The sequence below is a fragment of the Schistocerca americana genome, chromosome X (genome assembly GCF_021461395.2).
Source record: "Schistocerca americana isolate TAMUIC-IGC-003095 chromosome X, iqSchAmer2.1, whole genome shotgun sequence".
Taxonomy (NCBI): domain Eukaryota; kingdom Metazoa; phylum Arthropoda; class Insecta; order Orthoptera; family Acrididae; genus Schistocerca; species Schistocerca americana.
In genome coordinates, this window is record NC_060130.1 from 918692924 (window position 1) to 918712784 (window position 19861).

The following is a 19861-nucleotide window of genomic DNA, read 5'->3' on the forward strand; positions in this document are numbered from 1 at the left end:
CTGTTTCGGGATGGCATTATGTGGGGCCCACGTATGCTACTGGCGGTCATAGAAGGCGGTGTAAAGGCTGTAGATACGTGAATGCCATCCTCCGACCGATAGTGCAACCATATCGGCAGCATATTGGTGAGGCATTCGTCTTCATGGACGACAATTCAAGGCCCCATCGTGCACTTCTTGTGAATGACTTCCTTCAGGATAATGACATCGCTCGACTAGTGGCCAGCATGTTTTCAGACATGAACCCTATCGAACATGCCTGGGAGAGATTGAAAATGGCTGTTCATGAACGACGTGACCCGACCACTCTGAGGGATATACACCGAATGGCTGTTGAGGAGTGGGACAATCTGGACCAGCAGTACCTTGATGAACTTGAGGATAGTATGCCATTACGAATACAGGCATGCATCAATGCAAGAGGATGTGTTACTAGGTATTAGAGGTACCGGTGTGTACAGCAACCTGGACCACCATCTCTGAAGGTCTCGCTGTATGGCGCTACAACATAATCCAGTCTCTCTGAACCTCCATTTCTGTCTCTCCCCAAATGGTGATGTCATCCGCAAAAGCAAAAGCATTGAGATCTAAAATTTCTACTTCCTTGATGTCTTTCTCGACTGTGTCCATCAGTGTAATGAACAGTAACAAGGAAAAGGAACTGCTTTGCTGAACAGCTCTTTGCCTTAAACTCCCACTTTCACAACTTTCATACAATATGTGAGGTTTTTTTCATTAATGGCCTGTAATTGTTCTTACAATATCCGTCACTAGTTGCCTTCGCTACACTACTCTATTCAAATGCTTCTGCAATGAATACAGTTAACTTTTTACACTTGCCAGTTGTCAGAAAGTATACTGTGACACCAGAGTCCATAACATTAACTCCATGAGTGAGTAACACGATCATCACCTCCATTCTAAATTCTGCACAAGTATTTAATACACACATTCTACCATGACCCTTTCGCATGTGAACAATCCATTGTTTAAGTATAGCTTTCCCTTCCTTATATTTCTCAGTTGATCATTTTGAAGTCCCTCATGGTTCAGAAATCACAAGTACTGTGTTTGTGTAAACGAGGCCCTGTTTCTTCTGTAGTGGGACCTGTTTCAGGAAAGTGTTAGTAGGGTCTTGAGAGTCCATTCTGCGTCATCTACAGGCTTCTCTCTTTAGCACATAGCAATTTATAGACATACTCCTGTGTTTCCTTTTTATCATTGCAGAACATTGTTTATTTCACCAAATCGAAACCATTTTTAAGTACCTTATATTGATTTTTACGACAATTATCAGCTATTCTTTTGGATCATAGTATGAAGGCTTTCACGACCGGATGACATATCTTCTGGTAAACCTTCCGGGATGTAAGGTCGTGGTCCATGAAACTCTTCAGCTCCTAACGTTTCGTCCAGAGCTGCGCTGGACATCTTCAGAGGGGTGTTTCTCCTCCGGTGAGTCTTGCCGACTGACGGGTTGGACGTCTGAGAGCGACTTATGTATCGTAGAAAGTGGGCGTGACCAGAGTTACACGTGATATGCAGAGATAACCTTTGTCAGAGATAAAACTTAACTATCGATCGTAATCTCGTCACGGATAAAACTGTCTAGCAATTCTGTAGTGCTACTGTCCAAATATCACTAAGTTTCATGGTTTCTTCTTTCCGATTAAAATTATCCCTATGTTTATATATTTCAATTGCTTCTCTACAAAGCCGTGGGTAATAGTTCGTCGTCGTAGATAAAATCGGCAGTAGCAGAACACGCTTTTCAGCCAGGAAATCAAGTGAAGTTTTCCGAAACAAAAATTTTATCTACAACGACGAACTATTACCCACGGCTTTGTAGAGAAGCAATTGAAATATATAAACATAGGGATAATTTTAATCGGAAAGAAGAGACCATGAAACTTAGTGATATTTGGACAGTAGCACTACAGAATTGCTAGACAGTTTTATCCGTGATGAGATTACGATCGATAGTTAAGTTTTATCTCTGACAAAGGTTATCTCTGCGTATCACGTGTAACTCTGGTCACGCCCACTTTCTACGATACATAAGTCGCTCTCAGTCGGCTAGACTCACCGGAGGAGAAACACCCCTCTGAAGATGTCCAGCGCAGCTCTGGACGAAACGTTAGGAGCTGAAGAGTTTCATGGACCACGACCTTACATCCCGGAAGGTTTACCAGAAGATATATTCTTTTGGATATTTATTAGTGTTAGTTCCAGAATACGCTTGATAAGTCTCCATATGTGGGCTGTAGTAGTCAATCAAATTAACCTTGACAAACTTCAGAGTTAGTGTACGGCTTCACAGTATCATCCTACCAGTTAGAAAACTGTGATTAATGAAAATGAGTATGGTTCGCTAAATTGTGGCACAAGCCCATCAAATGCATCTCAGCGTTTCCGCTTTCAAATGTCTCCAACTACACTATGTGATAAAAAGTATCTGGACACCTGGCTGAAAATGACAAAGTTTGTGGCGCCCTCCATTGGTAATGCTGGAATTCAGTATGGTGTTGGCCCACCCTTAGCATTGATGACAGCTTCCTCTCTCACTGGCATACGTTCAGTCAGGTGCTGGAAGGTTTCTTGGGGAATGTCAGCCCTTTCTTCATGGAGTGCTGCACTGAGGAGAGGTATTGATGTCGGTCAGTGAGGCCTGGCACGAAGTCTGTGTTCAAAAACACCCCAGAGGTGTTCTGTAGGATTCAGGTTAAGATTCTGCAGGCCAGTCCATTACAGGGATGTTATTGTTGTGTAACCACTCCGACGAAGCCCGTGCTTTATGAACTGGTGATCGATCGTGTTGAGAGATGCAGTCACCATCCCCGAATCGCTCTTAAACAGTGGGAAGCAAGAAGGTGCTTAAAACATCAATGTAGGCCTGTGCTGTGACAGTGCCATGCAAAAGAACAAGGGATGCAAGCCCCCTCCATGAAAAACATAACCACACCATAACATCACCGCCTCCGAATTTTACTGTTGGCACTACACATGCTGGCAGATGACTTTCACTACGCATTTGCCATACCCACACCCTGCCAACGGATCGCCACATTGCGTACCATGATTCGTCACTCCACAGAACATTTTTCCACTGTTTAATCATCCAATGTTTACGCTCCTGACACCAAGTGAGGCGTCATTTGGCATTTACTGGCGTGATGTGTGGCTTATAAGCAGTCGCTCGACCATGAAATCAGTTTTTTCACCTCTCGCCTAACTGTCATAGTACTGGCAATGGATCCTGATGCAGTTTGGAGTTCCTGTGTGATGGTCGGGGTAGATGCCTGGCTATTACACATTACGACCCTCTTCAACTGTCTGCAGACTGTCAGTCAACAGACGAGGTCGGCCTGTAGGCTTTTGTACTGTACGTGTCCCTTCACTCTCCCACTTCACGATCACACCGGAAACAGTGGACCTAGGGATGTTGAGGAGTGTGGAACTCTCGCGTACAGATTGGGGGGTGGGGGTTCTGTGGACAGAGATGGGGGGAGGAGGTGGTGAATAGACATTGGGAGGAAAGTGTAGTTTAGGACATATATTCAGTTCCCATATATTTTTAACAGTTGCAAAGCATTGCTGGGTTCGCTTGTGGTGCTGTAATTGCAAGTGCTGTTTGATTATTACTGTCTTGTGAAGTAAAACTTCCCACGTTCCATCTTAATTATGACTTAAAGGCAGTGTCATTGTATATGTTCAATAATTCCTGTCTTTTATTTATTGAATGTGGTAGCCATTTGTTGATTGTCCATTCTGCTACCTGTAATTTGCGGCTTCTGCAGTTCTCATCTGCTGTTGGCATTTCATTACAACTTTTATCTTAATGTTTCCTGCTTTCTTTACTTTCCTAAGAAAGAATCATTTCGTGCAACAGTTAACTTTATTTTGGTGACAGATGAACTGATACTGTCGTGCGAATAAACGTTTTTCCTGTTTCCATGTGGTTGTGGTGTTCATCAGTAATATTTAGCAAACATGCATAAAGTGTCTTGGTAAACAGTTTCTCATCATACATCTTACAAAAATTGATGTACATGTAAATATGTATGTATGTTCTACATCTCCTCCTAAACCACTTTACCGATTTCAGCCGAACTTAGTTCACCTATCATTTACTTTTTGGAAAGGATCGCTGTAGGGTTAAGAAACACCTATGTATCAAAAGGGAGGAGGTGATAGAGCAGTGTAGCCCACAACGTGCAAATATCCATAATTTAGTCACCCAGTATTTGAGAATCAGAGCACTTAGTGACTTGCAACAAATTTTACACATAATTTCAAACCTTTGTGAAACTTTTTCTCACTGTCAGCCCCAACAAAATGATGGAAGGAAAAAAGGTTATTACATACTGCATTTCCACTGTTCATGCAGTAAAACTGCCGTGTAAAGCACAACGTTTTAATTTGTTATTACTTCTTTACTACTAAATGTATTCATGATACACATTGCAGACAGTATTCACAAATACCATTGAATGTACTAGAAAAGTTGAATCACTCTACAGCACACAGTTCAGGAGATAAGTCATAAATATTGAACAGCATGAAAATGAAAACTGAAGGGCGAACTTTCCTACAAGTACAGGTGAAATTTGATAGATATATGTGAAATGTACTTGTCATGTGCATACACAGGTGAAGCCTCAGGTAAAACACCCATTCTAAACCTTTGTAAAACCTCCTATTGGGATAAATGTGATAACATGGAGAAAGAAGAGGGGAGGAGGAGATGGACAGACAGAGAGTGTGGAGGAGGACATGGGTGTAGGGGGGAGGTAAACAGAGAGAGGGTGAGGAGGAAATGGGGAGAGGAGAAAATACAGAGAAAGGAAAGAGGAGGAGATGGGCAGAGAGGAGCAGGGGGAGGAGGGGATGGACAAAGGAAGGAGGAGGAGGTCATAGAGGATAGACTAATAGAAGATTGGAATAAATACATTCGTGGGCAACACTAGGTACTCAGCTAGAATATTTTTATTTCCCACACTGCCATGTATTATCTGCCCCTTTCTCGTGTCAGTTAAATTGCCATACATCTTGTTTCTTGTGGTAACTAATTATTTCTGTTAAATGACGATGTCCATATGATCAGAGCTGTTACGACTTTATTGTTTAAATTGATGTATTTCCCTGCTTTGATTCTGTAAATTTATTTTCAGGGACAACAAAGAAGCACAGGCAAAGAAGTTCTTTTAACTTCTGTGATTTGTGCTCGACAGAAGGCTTCCAAAGACGTGGAGAAACTGTAGTAATGGCAATGTTGTGTTCATGAAGTAACTGAGGATGGGACCTGTGATAATAAAGAGTAAAAGGCTGTTAAGTTTGAACACTAAATAGTATCTAGGGTATTACATTTGTTCCATTATTGACAGAAGCTTTTTTTTAAATGATTGTAATTCATCCCATGACAGACAATAGACAGTTCTGTTTCCGCTGTGTTTTTTAATACCCATATTCATCTTAATTCCCATATCGTAAGAGACAAAATAAGATCAATATTTCAAACACCATTGGTAATAAAGAATTCTTTGTTCTCTGAACACTGTACCTGTTACTGAGACTGCTCAGAGCAATATGGAATGAGCCCTGTAAATGTGTGTAAAATTTACTTTAGGCCTTCTACATGACAAAATTAAACTTACATTATTGGCTGACTGTAGTCATCATAGATAATCGTGTATGTGCGCGCGCGCACTCTTCGAAGTTCACATTGTAAAGAGATGTTTTGAGCTGTAAAACATAAGTGTGTTACAGTACAGAATCCAAGGCCATGTTTCTCACTCAGAGGAAGCTTCTGAAAAAGACACAATTATCACAGTTTTTAGTTTTAAGTATGTGGACATTCAAGAAAAGGTGCCAATTTTCAGGCAGTATACGCAGATTTGTGCATGGTCTTCACATTCAGGAAGACATACCTCTCTTAAGTTATGTGGTTGTGATGCTCTAGTGTTTCAAAGAAAACTTGTGCTCTTCTGACATAGTTGTTCTGGAAAAGAATTATAAATGAGTGTGAACTTTTAATTCAAGAACCAGTGTGTGTTTATGATTGACATGTAATAGCCCACTGAGAGAAGCTTTGGAATTGGAAAGAGGTAATCAGTGGGAGTAATCATAAGATTCTTTCATTGCTTTGGGCAGTCCTTAAGTTTTTGCAGACATTCCAACATAAATAAATGCATATATTTTTGCATTTTTCTGAGCTGTGGCAAATTTTGTAATGCTGTTGTAGTACTGAGTGATTATATTTTAACAGATGCATTTCATAGGGCCTGGTGTACATAAATTTAAGTATTAAAAGGTGTAACAGAATTGTATGTTAGTGGATATTGTTCTCCAGTTTGAAAAAATTTTAGGTGTGTGTGTGTGTGTGTGTGTGTGTGTGTGTGTTCATAAAGTAATTTGTTGGTTTTTCTCATTATTTGGTGAGGAAGCACTGGAGCACAGTTGGTCTGTTTTTCACTTAATTAGGGCTAAACAAATTTAAGGTAACAGTGTGTTACCATTTGAACATTGTCTTGGTATTAGTGGTAGCAGCAACTGTATGGTCAGTAATTTATTTTTGAAACTTACTTTTGTCATTACTGTAAGTTTGTGTTCTGTGGTTCAAAAGTGACTTTTCCTCTGACCAAAATTGTTTGCTTCCTGTGCCATTACATGCATTTGAATTTGTTTCCATCCATTTTGCGTTTTCTGTTTGTTCTTAGTTTTTTCTGTTGTAGAATTTGTTTGTTGTGACAATTTTCTTTGCATTTTTCTTGTGGTTGTCTCTTCATGTTTCTGATATTTAGTTGTCTTGTATGTAAGTCCTATGATAATTTTCCAAAACTTTAATGTTTTCTGAGTTTAATTGATGATTGTGATTTGTGGCAGTTTGTTTTTGAACATTTTTTTCCACAGCAAGTTATGTGAAAATGTGAAAGCAGCAATACATGTAAAGAAATTTGTGTTTCAAATTTGTGACATACACAGCAATCTTAGTGAAGCTTTTGTCTTAAACAATTTCCAACCTGTTATCCTCTCCTACCCTGTTATGTTGTGCATGAATTTTTTCTGTTTGGCAATCTTTAAAATGCTGTCTCTGTTCCTTCTTATTTTCTTGTAAGGAGTTATATATAAACACTGTTAATTAGGTTATTGTACAGTGAGAGATAAAGTGCAATGCTTTGGGTGTTACTCTCGTATGGACCAGATTGTTCCTGCTAGAAAATTATTTCATACTAATTTTTTGTTAGTTATAATTTACTTGTCACATTGAAGACCATTTATTCATCCTGCAGCTAAAAATGAATAAAACATGAAATTTACACACATTAACATGCATGGCAATTCTAGAAACTTGTTGTGTATCTATAATGTAGCCCTTGTTCAGAGTTACTACTACAGTGTGAATTTGTTTTCAAAGGGTGTTAGAATAGTTGTCACAAAGTTATGGGGTAAATGATGACCTTTGGTGTGTAAGGATCTAAAATTTTTGTACTTATTCAGAATTACTATATTTTCTGAACACTATTTTAACCCAAAGAAAAATTAAGATGGTAGCATCTGGCATACCCATTCATACACTGCCACATAGTCAAAAATGTGTATTTATTATTGTTTGATGAAGACTGCTGTGTATTGCACAAAATTAGCAAATGTGGTTTGTAAATGAATGTGTTGTGGGTTATTACATCTTAATTTTTTTAGTAGTACCATGTCTAACAAAATTCATTTTGTGGTATTCATTTTATATCTCATTTATTGTGTCTCTTTTACTTATGGCAAAATACATCGCAGGTAGCTACTTTCCACAAAGAGAAATTTCCAGTAAATGCAGTTTTTCTATCAGACAGATGAAAGTAAAAATTAAGTGATGTTATGTAAACCGTGCTGTAGGCATTGGAACCTCACCATTTGTTCATTGAGTCTCAGGTAGACTGTTGTAAACAGAAGTGAACAGTCAAATAAAATTGGCGTGCAATATTTGTTAAAGGACTTTTTTTATTTATGCTCACCTTCTTCCATTCCAAGACTTGTGCATGTAGATACTTCCCAATTAATAAATTTCTGCTAAAGATAAAGCTGCCTTCAACCAGAAGATAAATTTGAACACCACAGTACTTGACTAGGTATTGTCCTATTAAGGGTGGTATGCTCTTGCTTTGATGTGACCATTGAAGTGATTTACCCAGCTAGTTATAGAAAAATGTACCATTTAACAGGAATTCTTAACATTGGTGGAACTTGGTATCCTTCGCATAACAAACCATTACAAGAGGTGAAAGAAGTGATAAATGACAAAACAAATGTTGTTGACGACAATTTTTAAGTCAAAGCTTCAGGTTCGTAGTCTTAAATTTACTCACTTAGGCAGCAGTCCACATGTTGGGAAACACATATGTAAATGTAATATACTGCTTAGAAAAATAGTTTCCTCTATTTGATACCTTTCAAGGAGTATACACAAATCACCAAGTTTCAGATGCTTCCTTCCCAATGCAAAATAAGCTTTATGAATGTCTTGTTGTCCAGGATGGATCAATTCTTTGGGACACTAGATTCTGCAACCCCCCCCCCCCCCTCTCTCTCTCTCTCTCTCTCTCTCTCTCTCTCTCTCTCTCTTTAATTCAAACAGTCTGAATTGTTAAACGTCTTGGAGTTATGTAATAATCTGTAACGACATCCTTTTTGTTATGAAGTGAAGTGTTGAGCAGGATGATGATCCATTGTTCTTGCATACATTTGGTGCTAAGAGTGTGCCATTGAAACATCTTTGGAATGTTTCTACTGTGGAATTTAATAGTTTTTGGATGTCCACATTCCCACAGTCAAATTTAGATGATGAGCAGTTAACATCTTTCCACTTCTGATCAGTTTTGCTTCACATCAACTCTTGGATGTTTCATCCTTGGGACAGACTTCTCATTCTTGCTATCCATTCTTTCTTTTTCTCTTAAATTCTATTGCTCCTCACAGTAAACCTGAGTGTCGTAATCTCTGTGTAGCCACCACTGTCACACATACTGGAATAGTAAAGAATGTAGAATATTTATAAATACTCCAACATGAAGCACCACACAGTAGCTTTTGTAGTTGGATAGTCATTCAGACTGCAATATGTAGCATCTGTTTTCTTGTAACTTCAAATCTTCCTGAGACCTATATTCACTGTGTGTAAACACAGATATTCACACTTCAGGTTTATGAAATATTGCCAGTAATAGCCAACTTATAAGGCAGGAATACTTTTCTCAGACTATTTGGCAAGTAATGTGTGGGTTACAGTTTGTACAGCTTGTAGCACACATACTTGTACCCGCAGTTTTAGGGGTCAAAACACTGAACATGGTAGCTTAAATTAGTGTAGAGATTCAGTCAGCCTGTACACTCTGAGTCTGATTGCGTAATATTAAGTAAAAAGATTTTGAACCACAGTACTAGCACATTATGGAGGTGATGTCCCCTATCGATTTTGTTGCCATAACACTTTCCACACTCATGTTTCACTTAATCTTCATAGCATGTTCAATGGACGTCCTGTGGCTGACCATCTGGTACTAATTCTATTGAGCACCTCTCCATCGTAGTCTGTTGCCAACTCATTTCACTGTTCTGTACCAATGTGCCAATGATATCCCTACTTGTGAACACATTTACGAAATTCAGGTAATGTTGCTGGCTGTGGTTGCTTCATTAAACAAAACTATTGTTGGCATATAGAGAGAGGTTTCCTCTGCCCTTCCTCTTGAAAGTTGAGTAAATCAGGCTTATACTTCAATGATTTTTAGAGACTACATATGAATTCATCTCTCTAAACGGACCATGAGAGAGAAGGAAAATGGTGATACCACTTAATTGAACATTGTAAACATAAATAATATTTGAAGTGTGCTGGTTGTGGTACTCTTGAAAAAAGCTCAGATTGTGCTAAATGAGCTTGAAAAGGAGTGTACAATTACAAAAGATGAATCAAATCTAGAGGTTAAAAAAAAGCCTTGCGCCATATTAAACTTGCTGTATGCTTAAGTCCTGACACACTCTTTTTCTCACTTTGGGTTCGTACAGTGTTTTAGCATTTTACTTTGGTTTTCCTATACAGTATCACAGAGGTGTTTAATATTGTCAAGCTACAGGCCGTGGAGCAGTACAGGTTCAGGAAAAACAAACTGTGTGAAACACACATGATTTTCCTCACACTCAACATATTGCAAAAAGTACCTGGATGAACATGCAGATTCAGTATTCTTGTATTTCTGGAAGACTTTTGTTATGTGAAGTATCTTCATAAAGACGCGATTCTCTCGGAGAATTTTTAGGTGATACGACGTAATACTGATTATTTGATAAACGCTCACCAGTCAGCAGAGAGTAAAATCTGATCATGTAGGAAATAGAGGCACTCAAGTCATCATGATTTTAATGGTAAATTGCCAAAGCATTTGTAACAAACTCATCTAATTTACTGCCCTACAGGAAAGTGGATACCTTAAATTATACTCTGAGCTGAGAGGTGGTTGAACCCCAATTAGAAAGCTCCAGAATATTTAAGAAGGCATGAAATGTATATCACAGAGACAGGTCAAAATTGCAATCTACAAAAGTATTATGTCCATCAAGGCCAAAATTTAATCTGAATGTAAACTAACCTGATACATATAACTAGTATAAGTAAACTTAAATTAAACAACAAATGTTTTTATCATCCAGCCAATTCCACTGTATCAATTGAGGAATCATTGAAACAGCCTACACTTTGTCGAGTAGAAGTACCCAGATCATACACTATCAGTTGGACATGACTTTTAACCTATCCAGTATAGACTGGGATGTCTGTCAATTTGCTGCAGAGGTTGTGGACAGTCTTGCAAAGAAATTCTGAACACTTTATCTGAAACCTGTCTTCAACAACTAGTGGGACAACCAACATGTGATGGAAATATTTTAGACCTCAAAGCTACAGACAGGCCTGACCTTATTAACAATGTCAGTATGGAGACAGGAATCAGTGATCATGATGTTACCGTAGCTGCAATGGTTATGAACGTTAATAAATCTTTCAAGATGGTTAAGAGTGATTTCGTACTGGAACAACGGTGAAGACACTGATGACAGTGCCACTAAAGCAGAGTTATTAAACACGGTTTTCTGAAACTCCTTCACCAAAGATGAAGTAAATATTCCCGAATTCCAATCAAGAGCAACTGCCAAGATGAGAAACATAGAAGTAGATATCCTTGGTGTATCAAAGCAGCTTAAATCACTTAGTAAGAGCAAGGCCTCCAGTCCAGATTGTACACCAATCGTGTTCCTCTGAATATGCTGATAAAATAGCTCCATATTTAGCAATTATATACAACTGCTCGCTTACAGAAAGATCCGCACCTAAAGACTGGAAAATTGCTCAGTTCACACCAATACCCAAAAAGGGAAGTAGGAGTAATCCACTGAATTACAGGCCTATATCACTAACGTCGATTTGCAGTAGGGTTTTAGAACATATACTGTATTTGAACATTATGAAGTACCTCGAAGAAAATGATTTATTGACATATAGTCAGCACAGTCATAAAATATTATTCTCGTGAAACACAACTAGCTCTTTATACTCATGAAGTAATAAGTGCTATCGACAGGAGATGTCAAATTGATTCCATGTTTTTAGATTTCCAGAAGGCTTTCGACACCGTATCTCACAAGCGTCTTCTAACCAGACTGCGTGCCTACGGAGTATTGCCTCAGTTGTACGACGGGATTCGTGATTTCCTGTCAGATAGGTCACAATTCGTAGTAATAGATGGAAAGTCATCGAAGTAATATCCCGTGTTCCCCAAGGAAGTGTTATAGGCCCTCTATTGTTCCTGATCTATATTAGTGACATAGCAGACAATCTGAGTAGCCGTCTTAGATTGTTTGCAGATGATGCTGTCATTTACTGTCTTGTAAAGTCATCAGATGATCCAAATGACTTGCAAAATGATTTAGATACAATATCTGTATGCTGCAAAAAGTGGCAACTGACCCTGAATAAAGAAAAGTGTGAAGTTATTCACATGAGTACTAAAAGAAATCAGATAAATTTTGATTACACGATAAGTCGCACAAATCTGAGGGCTGTAACTTCAACTAAATACTTAGGGATTACAATTACAAATAACCTAAATTGAAGCGATCATGTAGATAATATTGTGGGTAGAGCAAACTAAAGACTGTGTTTCATTGGCAGAACACTTAGAAGGTGCAACAGGTCTACCAAAGAGACTGCTTACACCACGCTCGTCTGCCCTATTCTGGAGTATTGCTGTGCGGTGTGGGATCCGCATCAGGTGGGACTGACAGATGACATCGAAAAAGTACAAAGAAGGGCAGCTCGTTTTGTATTAACGAAAAATAGGGGGGAGAGTGTCACAGACATGATACGTGAATTGGAGTGGCAATCATTAAAGCAAAGGCATTTTTCATCGCGCTGGGATCTTCTCATGAAATTTCAATCACCAGTTTTCTCCTCTGATTGCGAAAACCTTCTTTTGTCACCCACCTACTTAGGGAGAAATGATCATCACGATAAAATAAGAAAAATCAGGGCTCGCACAGAAAAGTTTAAATGCTCGTTTTTCCCGCGTGCCATTAGAGAGTGGAACGGTAGAGAGACAGCATGTAGGTGGTTCATTGAACCCTCTGCCAGGCAGAGTAATCACGTAGATGTAGATGAAAGAACAGATAAGCGGTTGTTAGTATTCTACATAGACAATGAATGGACATAATTTAGTTTCAGTGAGATGGATGTAGACTAATTACGGGCAAAGTATAAACTGAATAAATTGCCCTCTGGAGAAGTGTGTGCCAAGTAAGGAGATTGGGATTGGAAAAGATACAGTGTAGTTTAATAATATGATTCAATTAATACAATTACAGACCAGTATCCTTAATGTCAGTTTGCTGCAGAATTCTTGAGAATGTAATTTTTATAAGTTTCTGCGGTGGAGAAAGTTTTCTATCCACAAATCAATGCAGATATAGGAAGGAAAAAAAAAAAAAGTCACTTGTGCAAAACTCGACTTGCCTGTTCATTGAACAATACCCTGTGAACCATGGATGGAGGGCAACAGACAAATTCCACATTCCTCGATTTCTGGGAAGTGTTTAACACTGTGCCACACTGCAGACTGTTAAGAAAAGTCCAGGCATATGGAATAGGTTCTCAGATATGTAACTCGAAGACTTTTTATGTAATCAAACCCAGCACACCATTGTGACTGACGAATGTTTATTAGAGACAAAGGGATAATCAGGAGTGCCCCAGGGAAGTGTTCTAGGACCACCCTTGGTCCCTGCTTTCATGAATGGTCTGATGGATAGGATGCGCAGGAATATACACATATTAACGGATGATGCTGTAACATACAGAATTCTGTCATCTTTAAGTGACTGTGAGAGTATACAGGGTGATTTGGACAGAATTTCTATGCATCATGATGAATGGCAAAGTGCTCTAAATGTGGGGAAAATTTAAATTAATCCAGAACAATAGGAAAAATAATCCTATGAAGTTCAAATACAATATTAGTGGTTTGCTGGTTGACACAGTCACATCAATTAAATATATAGGGATAACGTTGTAAATCGAATGGGAACAAGCATATGAGATCAGTTACAGGAAAGACAAATGATTAACTTCATTTTGTTGAGAGAATTTTAGCAAAGTGCAGCTCATCTATATGGAACACAATGTACAGGACACTTGTCGATCCATTCTTGTGCTCAAGTACTTGGTATCCCCGACAGCTCAAATTAAAAGAAGACATAAAAGCAATCCAGAGGTGTTTTGTTAGATTTTTTTAATGGTAGATTCAGCTAACATGCAAGTATTATAGAAAATTTATGTGAACTTGAACGGGAATCCCCGTGGGGAAGAGGACTTTTTTGTAATCACAATGTATTCAGGGCAGTACTGAGAGATGATTAGGACATGCAGAATGAGTGTGACTGAATGCAGCTCACTTATTTGGATAAATGGAAGATAATGTTTATAGTATACAGAAATAACCAATTGGTACCTGACTAGAACGTTAGTGCTCAACTTTTGTAGCCTGTAATGTTGTCTAAATATGTAATTTCAATGATAATAAGCAATATGAAACGGTACAGAAGTGTGAAATTAGCAATAGACAAAGAGTACTAAAGCTTCGTGGAGATTCTCAGGGAACTGAAATGGGGATCTCTGGAAGAAATGTGGCATTCTCACACATAATTCTAAATTTAAACACCTAGTGTCTGAGCTATACAGTTTAATAGTTTTGGTCTCTCCATTCTACTTCTCATCTAGAGATCATTATAATAAAATAACAGGTACAAATTGTAAGTGTATTAACCTGGTTGTAGATTAAATTTCCTCAGCAGTGCACACTGATTTGAAGTCTCATCATCAGAAATTCGTTTTGTTGATAGTCATACAGCTCAGTGATGAACAAAACATATTTGACTGAAATTTTTCTTGATGCCAGAGTTATTCAAATTAGACCTTTTCGTATGAGTGATGACCAGTTTATCTTCACTTCTGTTTATATTCTGTTAACACCACACTTGCAGTTTTCTTCATAATTTCAGTGGCAAAAAATTTTGTCAACATCAATCTGACAGATTACAGTTCATCAGACAATACGTAATAATGCATAGTTCTTAGAATAAGCTATCAGACTTTCCATATGGCAACTGTAAAAACACAAATATAAGGTGCAGATTGGCAGATACAGTTCACATACATGAGTAGTGCCAAAGGAGAGTTTATGAAGATGTTCACTAAGCTCGACTTCTACAAGTGATTTCACTGAAAGATGGTGACGGTAGTAGCTAGGTGCGGCCTTTTTAACTCACATATGTTGATTGTATGACTCCTGGTGGCAGACTTCACTACATTTTATGGCATGATGTGAACTGAACTTTGACAAAGGTGTTGACTCATCTGCCCTTGGGCTGTGGAATGAATTTTTTGGGGGTGTGGTAGGATATAAAGACTGATATAATGATATTTTGTAACCTTAATAACCACATTATAGTTTCTGAAACTGCAAGGGGGAAATTGAATAGAGTAGGTGATCTATAGGTTCCAGGAATGATTTGGTTTAACTAAAATTTAGCTTGTTAGAAAACTATAAAAGTTCACAGTTCTATTTGACTGCCATACTGTATGCCTACATTGTTTATTATCTACTTAAAAGTAAAGTTGCCATGTTTGAAATTTTGTTAATTTACATAAATTATGAATTAAAGACTATGTTGAATAATTAAGAGTGTTATCCAGTTCAGAAAAATTAGGGCTGTAACATAATCATGGACTGTTAAATGCCAAATATGACATAAACCTACAGTATAGTGTTACCCTCTGGGAGCAGTTTTGAAATTGACCATGTATTAATGTAATGGACAGAGGGTATCGAACCTGAATTTCGTACTATGGCAATTAGTAGAAAGCTGAAGGACTTTATTGCTTTATTTGCTTACAAAATTAAAGTTCTCTTAAATGAAGCAATAAACGGTTGCAAGCCTAATTAGGCATAATAATGTGAAAACATTACTTTTAGTGGATTTAAATATACTTTTGCAATAGGGACTTCAATAAATTCTGTCTTAGTGAAGCACAATGAACACACACCAGGTTAAATGCACACTGAATAACAGTAGCTATTAATAGCATAGATTAACAATCACAGAAATGTAAAAAGAGACTTTACTCCTGTTAACTGTAATTACTACCTCAACCATTAATTAAATCAGCACCAAATGTTCTCAAAGGCCCCAAGAGATAAGTGGTGGCCCTTAAACTGTCCCTTCCTTTATAAGCAACTATGCACGCATTTCAGAAACAAATTGTATCACATAAATGCTGAACTACAACCCCACTTAAGATTATTTAGCCCACAATTCTGCAGAACAATTTACGCTAGCAATATTCTCATTTAGTTTCGGAAATAAATTCAAGTTCAAGTTAAGTTTTCAGTAGGTTCAAGATTATGTGCCTCTTTTACTACTTGTGAAGCAAGTAGTTTTAACTAACAACATTATACCCTTTAGCACTAACCTTTGACACAATCAAAGTAGTGGCAATTCAAGAAAAAAAATCTTTTTAACAAGTTTAAAATAATGTGCCTCTCTCTTTATCTATAAAACAAATGATTTAACTAGCAACTTTTATATTCTTTAAAACTGAAACTTAGGCACATTTAAATAGAAACAAATTTGCATTTCTTCATAAACAGGATACTCGGTCTTTAGCACTTTTAGGATAGGACCCTGCTTGGTATCATGAAGAGGACAGTTTCAAAGTTCAAACACAAATTTTTCAACGCTTGATTTATTATTGCAGAAGCACACACAAGCGCAATGGTTCATACTGGCATACATATCTGTTTTCCAAATTAGGTGAAGCAGTGGTGCAATAGCGGTGGCAAGCTCGTGGTGGCTATCAGGTCTCCTCCTGGCAGTTTCAAGCTCTATGTAATTCCTTTTGGCAAAGTACTCATCATCTTTAGAGCCTTTCCAAATTTGAGAGCACCATTTTACAACCAGAACCACATCCGAGGCCATTCCATCATAGATTTGGTTTCAGAATGCCTCACTTGGCACCTGCGGTGTTGACTATGTGACTGCTGGCCACTGACTGCCTAACGTGCTCTCTCTCTTGCTGCCCAGATAGACTGCCACTTTCACCTTTTCTTGTGTGCCAAGCCCCTTCCATAGTGGAGGGGGCTCCCTATGTCTTTTCTATTTCACAATACAAGATCCCTAAGTATGAACCAGTTTTCTACATACAATTTTGGTTTTACAAACAGCCATATTTTTATCAAATTTCATTATTTAAATGCACCATTAAATATTTACAAAGTATACATCACAAATTTCCACTTTCCTCCAACAATTCAAAGATCTTAACTCATACAGAATAAACACATCATAATAAAATTACACCGTACCAATTACTCACAATCGATAATGATGTTACAGGGCAACAAAAATATAAAGTCAAATCCTGGAAGCATAATGGCTCAATTAGCAAAAGTTAATTTGTGTGTGACCAATATTTAATTACAAATACCTTTTAAGTTAATTAATTTCATGGAAAAAAAAACAGATTACTGGAAAGAATGACATGAGGACTTTCTAATGACTGGTGTCAATTCTCTTAGAACTACTGATCCATTCCCAGTGATATTCATATAGCAAGTTGTTGTAATGACTTTGATTAGTAATTTCTCTTAATTAACAAGGTTGCCAATGAAATTAAGTTAGTTAGTACATCCTGAAACAAATTACGAAAATGCTACATAAATAAAAAACCAATCAGTTTGAGTATATATTTAGCATGTATCCTACTTATAAAGCTGAAAGACAAGGAAAAAAATGTTGATAAAGGGAGTAGAACAATAGCACTTGGAATAGTTTCAACTTGCTATGCTTCAAGGTACATACAGAAGCATGAAGGATGTTAGATTTTCCCATGTTTGATATGTTAGTGGAATAGGACAAAGTAGATTATAAACACAGTGTACCCTCCAACATATACTGTACTCTGGCTTGCAGTGAATGTTGTTGTAAGCCGAGAGTGAGTAAAAAAACTGAACGCCAGAAGGTGAACAGGAAAAGAGAAAAGAAGCCTTGTGAAATTACGAAAGTGATTTATGTGAAATAAAAACAAACAACTTCCAAATTAAAGGTAGTTTGTTAAAAAGTGCTCATCTGTGAAAGCAAAATCTGCTGTTGGGTAACATATGAGTTCTGCATTACTCAGTCTCGTGTACTGCAACATGATTATATCCTCCTAGGAATGCTGTCCACAAGTGTGTCAAGATTTTGCTGCTCAAGCCTGTCACTCTTTGACTGTTTCACTCCAGAGATCATTCAATGTGTGAGCAGGTTTCTTGTGCTGATCCCCTACAATTTTCAACTGGTCTCATACATGCTCAGCCATGTTCATAACATCAGACACCACAGGCCATTCCATTCGGTTGACTCTTTCCTCCTGGAGGTTGGTGTTTATGAGGTAAATTCAATGTACGTGTACATTATTGTCTTGAAAGATGGACCCATAATCAAATTGTTGACTGTAGGACTAGACAGTAAGTTGGAAGATTCTGCCTAAGTACTCTACAACCCTCAAATTACCATTGGTAGTGAAGAGAGGCTTTTGACGAATGTAAGTGATACTGGCCCAAAATGCGAGTGACACACATCACTGCTAAACTTGTGGGACTGTGTGCCGGAGACATGCATTGGTGTCTGGCTATCTCCACATTCTCCTGTGATCAGGCATCAGAAAAATCCTGCACTCGTCAGTGAAGAAAGTATGATCCCATTACTCCAAATTTAATTCCAGGTGTTCACTCGCTTGCCTTCTTTCCATACCACACTGCTGGAGAATGTGTACTACTGTTTTTAATCTTAATGGATTTGTATAGGTTAAATTGACCACATGGACATATTTTTTTACTACCACGGTCAACTTGGCCCTTGTAGTTGCATCCAGACAGACAGCTCAGCCATAATTTTTAGGTAGTGATTATTAGATGTGCCAAATGTAATAACTTGCTGTGGTTAGAAGAGTACTGAGAAATAGATTGGAAAACTGTATAAGTCATAGTTGCAGTGCAAAACATTTTTTGAGCAGTTTTTATCACAAGATGCCTTTACAGCATTGCAGAATATCTCGGATGTAAGAGAAAGATTACAATTGAAGCACTTCTATTATTTGAAAGCAATTGAACATGCTGTGTGCAGAAAATACTTTCAGAAAATAAATCTACATCTACGTACACTAGGAAATGAAGCTTTGTTATATTACTAGACCAGAAAATTTGTTCAAACGATTGAGAAATTTGTGTTACAAACTCATTAATAAGAATTTTAAGGAAAGTAATAAAAAACAGAGTGGAAACTAATTTTAGGACCCGAGAAGAACAATGCAGTTTCACATCTGGTAGATCATGTCTAGATTATGTTTTTGAAAAAACATAAAGAAAAATCAAAATTGTGGGATTAATTTTCATAGATTTCAAAATGGCATATTATAACCATTCCAAGGAAATTGGTTTGAAAAGTGTTATGTATGGCAGACATAGGATCTCTTAAAATAACACAAGAAATGTGTAAAGATAATTTATGCCAAATTAAAACTGGTAATATACTTTTACAAAAGTTTAGAGCAAGCAGGGGTCTGTTATAAGACAGTCACGTCACCAGCGCCATTCAAAATGTGTATTGATATTAGTCTTGGGAAATGGGCTTGTAAATGTAAGAGAATGGGGTTAGAGATTGCAGATTGAATATATCTGCACCATTTACTATTAGCTGATGAAAAAGTTATCACAGTGCAAGATGGGGGGATTCAAATTATATATGCTAGTAATGGAATATAAAAACTGAAGTTTGCAGTTTAATTATCAAAAAGCAGAATATCTTACTATTGAACTGCACATGAGGGTGAGATCAAAAAGTCAACAAAGGGGGAAATACAAATTTGGAAATTAATAAAAGAATTTTTAGCGGTGGCAGCAAGGTCATTTTTATTTTCAGTTCAATCTTATGGAACAGTAGAATGATGGATAGAAGAAAAAGACACCTATTATAGTCAATATTAGAACGTACAGTCCTGTATGGAGTAGAAATCTGGATAAGACATATAAACAAGCTGAAAGTATTAGAGATGGATTTCTAGGTCAGCAAGAATACAAAGGAAAGGCAACCTAAGGAACACTGAAGTGACAAGGATAATGGAAGTGGAAGGAGGAATATGTGATGTTGATGGATTGAAGAAAATTACAGTGATACAGACATGTAAGAAAAACAGTGGGAACAAAATTACCAAAACTGGTACTGGGGG

General features: G+C 37.6%; 1 protein-coding gene across 1 annotated transcript in view; it reads left to right on the top strand.

Moving 5' to 3' along the window:
- LOC124555278 (protein ERGIC-53) overlaps nt 1-7983 on the top strand; it is a 96925-nt gene extending 88942 nt beyond the window's left edge. Inside the window, exon 11 of the mRNA XM_047129151.1 lies at nt 5172-7983. Coding sequence (XP_046985107.1) covers nt 5172-5208 — 37 coding nt within the window. The 3' untranslated portion in view covers nt 5209-7983. The remainder of the gene's footprint in view (nt 1-5171) is intronic.
- Nucleotides 7984-19861: the final 11878 nt, after the last annotated feature.